Source organism: Penaeus chinensis, chromosome 1 (genome assembly GCF_019202785.1).
Source record: "Penaeus chinensis breed Huanghai No. 1 chromosome 1, ASM1920278v2, whole genome shotgun sequence".
NCBI lineage: Eukaryota > Metazoa > Arthropoda > Malacostraca > Decapoda > Penaeidae > Penaeus > Penaeus chinensis.
In genome coordinates, this window is record NC_061819.1 from 19,710,520 (window position 1) to 19,715,519 (window position 5,000).

Genomic DNA, 5,000 nt, shown 5'->3' on the forward strand with positions numbered 1-5,000 from the left:
TATATATATATATATATATATATATATATATATATATATATATATATATATATATATCATTTTTTTTTTTTTTTTTTTTTTTTTAATAATAATAATAATGTGAGTAGATAAACTGAAAAAATATTTTCTTTTTTCCAGGCAGGAGCAATGGATAGGGCGGCCAAGTTGGCCAAAATACAAGATGCGGATTCAGAAGCTGCTCTGGGATCAGTCTGGGGTGTCTCTGGACCTGGTAATTTCTTTCGTTTTCTTTTTTATAATAATAGTAATAATATTATTATTATTATTATTATTATTATTATTATTATTACTACTACTATTTGTATGAGAGAGAGTATGAAGGTTCATTTGGGTATGAACGTTTTGTGGAATTTAACTGAACAAATGTCTTCATATTTGTGAGTGAAGATAAGCCTTTACTTTTCAAGTTAACCTTCAGATCTTCAAGGCATTTGTAAGGTTAAATCTGAATTTGTGGAAGAATCCTCATTTTAACATTTATTTGTTTATTTAATTTTTATCTTAACCCTTGGGCTGCTATAAGTACTATATGTGTGCATATCTTTCTTTCCTGTCTTTACTTCCCACACAAGATTTTTTCCTCTATTGGTTACAGAGTTTTAAATAATATAAACAATGTGCCTTTCTCAACCACTGAACCTTTAGTGCCCACTGTCAGTCATGGAAACAGCACGTCCCATTACCTCCTACTCCAAAGTGAGGGGAACATGATTGACAATACTCATCAAAATCAGAAAAATGCTTGATGAGATTGGCTGTAAGGAAATGGATGTCAGTGATGTGAATGAAAGTGATGAAAATAACAGTAATGATGACACTGTCTGAGTGTGAGTGCTGGTGTATTAGTATCTTTTCCTATATGTCTTTGTTTGCATGATATTTTGATTCATTTGTATAATCCCATGTACAGCTATAGCTAAATAAACAGGATTGTATGGCTTAAAGAAACTTTATTATCAATACATTTTTAATGTATTGATAAAAATAGAGATACCTTTAAGACCAGACCTTCAAGTACATGCCTTCCTTAAAAACAACTTGTTTGTCATTTCAGTCGTAATTGCCAAGAACATGAGTGGATCTGCTATGTACGAATTGGTGCGTGTAGGTCATCAGGAGTTGGTGGGTGAGATTATTAGGCTGGAGGGAGACACAGCCACCATTCAGGTAAGAAGAGTCAAAACTTGACTTCTTCCTCTTCTATTACTGTAAGACCCAATAAGTTATAGAAGTAACGACTGAAGAATTAAATATTACCAGAGAATTAACTGGAAAGACATTTGCTTGTTAAGATTATGTGGTCATTAACCTCATGCCACCGGAAAAATGCTGTGCTTATTTTAATTTTTTTTTGTGAAATGTCTCTGCACATAGATGGCTCTGCTAGTGCTTAGTCACAAAGGAGTTAATTAGTAGACCATGTGACTTTACCTAATTTCACTTTTCCCTCAATTAGCGGGAAAAAAAAATAGTAAACTTTTTTATACTAATTCTATCAATATTGATGGTGTTATTTTTATTATAGACATTATAATTTCTATAATGTTATAAACATTAGTAACAACAAAATAAGATAACAAAATATTTTTGTAAATCAAGGAAAAGGGTAAACGGGTGAGGCAGGCAGCACTCATAATAGATCATTGGTGACTTAGTACAAGTGTAGCCATCTATGTGTTCAAACAATTAAACAAGTTAATTTATAGTGGGCATGGCATGTACGTATATGCCATGCTCCTTGGCATTGAGTTACTGATGTGATTTTGTAAAGACTTAGTGTAATTTGTTGCAGTGAAATATTCATAACTCTATTTTATTTATGAAAGTTCTCTACCAGTTAATAGGTGGGTAGATAATACAAATTTTATTTTAATTAAAGCCTATGTGATCCAGCAAAACCCTTTTCTTACAGGTTTATGAAGACACCTCAGGTGTGACTGTAGGTGATCCTGTGCTGAAGACTGGAAAGCCCCTCTCTGTAGAGCTGGGTCCAGGCATCATGGGCAATATCTATGACGGAATTCAACGACCTCTGCAGGAGATTGGTGATCTCACAGAGTCCATTTACATCCCCAAGGGTGTTTCCACTCCTGCTCTGTCTCGCAGCAAGAGCTGGGAGTTCCACCCTGAGCCAGCAGTGAAGGTGAATATTGGAATATAGAAAGCTGAAGTTTTTGTTATTTTTTTTGATTGCAGATGAAGATTTTCTAGAAAATTGTATAGTTTGAGAGATGAGGCAAATAGGGACTATTTTATTTCATGTAACTTTAAAATTCTTTTTCTTGTAGGTGGGATCACATATCACTGGTGGAGATCTCTTTGGTATTGTGCCTGAGAATTCCATCATCAACCACAGGATCATGTTGCCCCCGAAGGCCCGTGGTACTGTGACATACATGGCTCCTGCTGGTAACTACGGTGTGGATGAGACTGTCCTGGAGGTTGAGTTTGATGGACAGAAGCACAAGTATTCCATGATGCAGGTATGGCTCAGGATGTGAATGCTAATGCTGGATGGGTGAATGGGGAATAAAAAGTTGGTCAACGGGGTGACAATCAGAGAGAATATGTGAGGTAATTGTATATTCTGATATTACAAGGAAAGTGCCAATGTCTTATTTTAAGTAATATCATGAAGAAGGATTATTATTCACTAATCTCTGTTTCATCTTTTCTTAGGTGTGGCCAGTAAGACAGCCACGTCCAGTGAGTGAGAAGCTCCATGCAAATCATCCTCTTCTTACTGGTCAGAGAGTCTTGGATGCTTTGTTCCCTTGTGTACAGGGAGGAACCACTGCTATTCCTGGTGCTTTTGGTTGTGGCAAGACCTGTATCTCACAGGCCCTTTCCAAGTATTCCAACTCAAATGTCATTATTTATGTTGGTTGTGGAGAGCGTGGTAATGAGATGGCTGAGGTAAATAATGGAGAAAAGTTTGATTTAAGTCAGTCATTATAATGTTCAAAATCTACTCTGCCAGTTGCATTTATATTCATCTGTCTTTGCTTCCTCAGACCAAGTTATTTTGTTGCAGGTACTGAGAGATTTCCCTGAACTGGAGCTGGAAGTGAATGGCAGGAAGGAGTCCATCATGAAGCGTACTTCACTGGTAGCCAACACCTCCAACATGCCTGTGGCTGCTCGAGAAGCTTCCATCTACACTGGAATCACACTGTCTGAGTACTTCCGTGACATGGGTCTCCATGTATCTATGATGGCTGACTCTACCTCCCGTTGGGCTGAGGCTCTTCGAGAAATCTCAGGTCGATTGGCTGAGATGCCTGCTGATTCAGGCTACCCTGCCTACCTGGGTGCTCGTCTAGCTTCCTTCTATGAACGAGCAGGCCGAACTAAGTGCCTGGGTAACCCAGAGAGAGAGGGTTCAGTTACCATTGTTGGTGCAGTCTCACCTCCTGGTGGTGACTTCTCAGATCCTGTCACATCTGCTACTCTTGGTATTGTACAGGTGTTCTGGGGTTTGGACAAGAAATTGGCACAGCGCAAACATTTCCCCTCAGTCAACTGGCTCCAGTCCTACTCAAAGTACATGCGTGCACTAGAAGAGCATTATGATTCCAACTACCCTGAGTTCATTACATACAGGTGAGAATATCATAATTTGAAAGCAGTTTAAAGTGTCAAGCTGTAATATCATACCAAGGAATCACATTTTCAATTATTAGCTTGTATATGGGAACTAATATCTAATTTTTATTTTTAGGACCAAAGTGAAGGAAATTCTTCAGGAGGAGGATGACTTGGCTGAAATTGTGCAGCTTGTCGGCAAAGCTTCACTCTCTGATACTGACAAGATTACCCTGGAGGTGGCCCGTATCATCAAGGATGATTTCTTGCAGCAGAACTCATACACTCCTTATGATCGCTTCTGTCCATTCTACAAGACTGTGGGAATGATGAGGAACATCATCGCATTCTATGATATGTCTCGACAGATTGTTAACCGTACAGCCCAGAGTGACAATAAGGTCAGTGATGCATAAACAAAATATTTGTTCTTATCTTTTCATTATTTATCAACACTAATTTCTGTAGTTCATACAGAATGTTTTACTTAATTTTTTCTCGCTTTTGCTCTGCAGGTGACGTGGCAGATCATCCGAGATTCTATGGGCAACATCTTGTATGAGCTTTCATCCATGAAGTTCAAAGACACCTTTAAAGAAGGAGAGGCAAAGGTCAAGAAGGACTTCGATGAAATCTATGAGAACATTCAGCAAGCTTTCAGGAACCTTGAAGATTAAGGAAAGTCATTCTTCTGCGGCATGGTACTCTCGAACATCATGAAGAATCATCTCCATCTCTTAACTGTTTACATGTTGTATAGCTCAAATCCTTTTGTTTTAGATATGTCAGTAAATCAAAGATAATACTGAACAGAAAACAATAACTATGTTAGAAATTAGGTGCATACAAAAGGTAACAGGAGACAGCAGAGACATAGGTGAATTGATTAAACTTGTGAATAATGCTGCCTCAGTATTTTATGTCGAGGCTTTCAGGTGTTGTGCTAGCCCATTTTGTAAGTGTTAAATGGGACTTTATGTAAATTTCACCTAGTTGTAGTATTTAAAAGAACCTTGAAGGTTAACTTTTTGTACAGTTGAAAGGAGAGATTGTTATTAAGATAAGTTTTTTGTGTATATGCTAAGCTCTCTTTTTCAAGTTTTACTTTGAAAATGAGTCTGTTATGACTTTTGTTGGGACTGGATGTTTTATTGTTTGTAAAATAGATGTTGTGTAGTAGTTATTAGTGCCTGATAAGATACTCGGCAGTGGAGTGTAGAATCGAGGCACAAATAATTTATGAAAGTTCTGACATTCGCGAAGACATTCCAGAGTGTAGGTAGAAAATTGTGTATATTAAAGATTCCCAAGTATATTGTGAATAAAGGAAGAGGGAGGGAAGATAAGATGTATTCTTTCATTAAAATCCTATACATTTTTTTTTATTGTAAATT

At 37.2% G+C, this 5,000-nt stretch overlaps 1 protein-coding gene across 1 annotated transcript in view; it reads left to right on the forward strand.

The window, feature by feature from the left end:
- Nucleotides 1–4,952, forward strand: part of LOC125025958 (V-type proton ATPase catalytic subunit A-like) — a 6,910-nt gene extending 1,958 nt beyond the window's left edge. The window contains exons 2-9 of the mRNA XM_047614319.1: nucleotides 139–232; nucleotides 1,076–1,188; nucleotides 1,934–2,164; nucleotides 2,310–2,504; nucleotides 2,701–2,937; nucleotides 3,056–3,624; nucleotides 3,743–4,007; nucleotides 4,122–4,952. Of these exons, the coding sequence (XP_047470275.1) occupies nucleotides 139–232; nucleotides 1,076–1,188; nucleotides 1,934–2,164; nucleotides 2,310–2,504; nucleotides 2,701–2,937; nucleotides 3,056–3,624; nucleotides 3,743–4,007; nucleotides 4,122–4,283 (1,866 nt within the window). The 3' untranslated portion in view covers nucleotides 4,284–4,952. The remainder of the gene's footprint in view (nucleotides 1–138; nucleotides 233–1,075; nucleotides 1,189–1,933; nucleotides 2,165–2,309; nucleotides 2,505–2,700; nucleotides 2,938–3,055; nucleotides 3,625–3,742; nucleotides 4,008–4,121) is intronic.
- The last annotated feature ends 48 nt before the right edge of the window (nucleotides 4,953–5,000 follow it).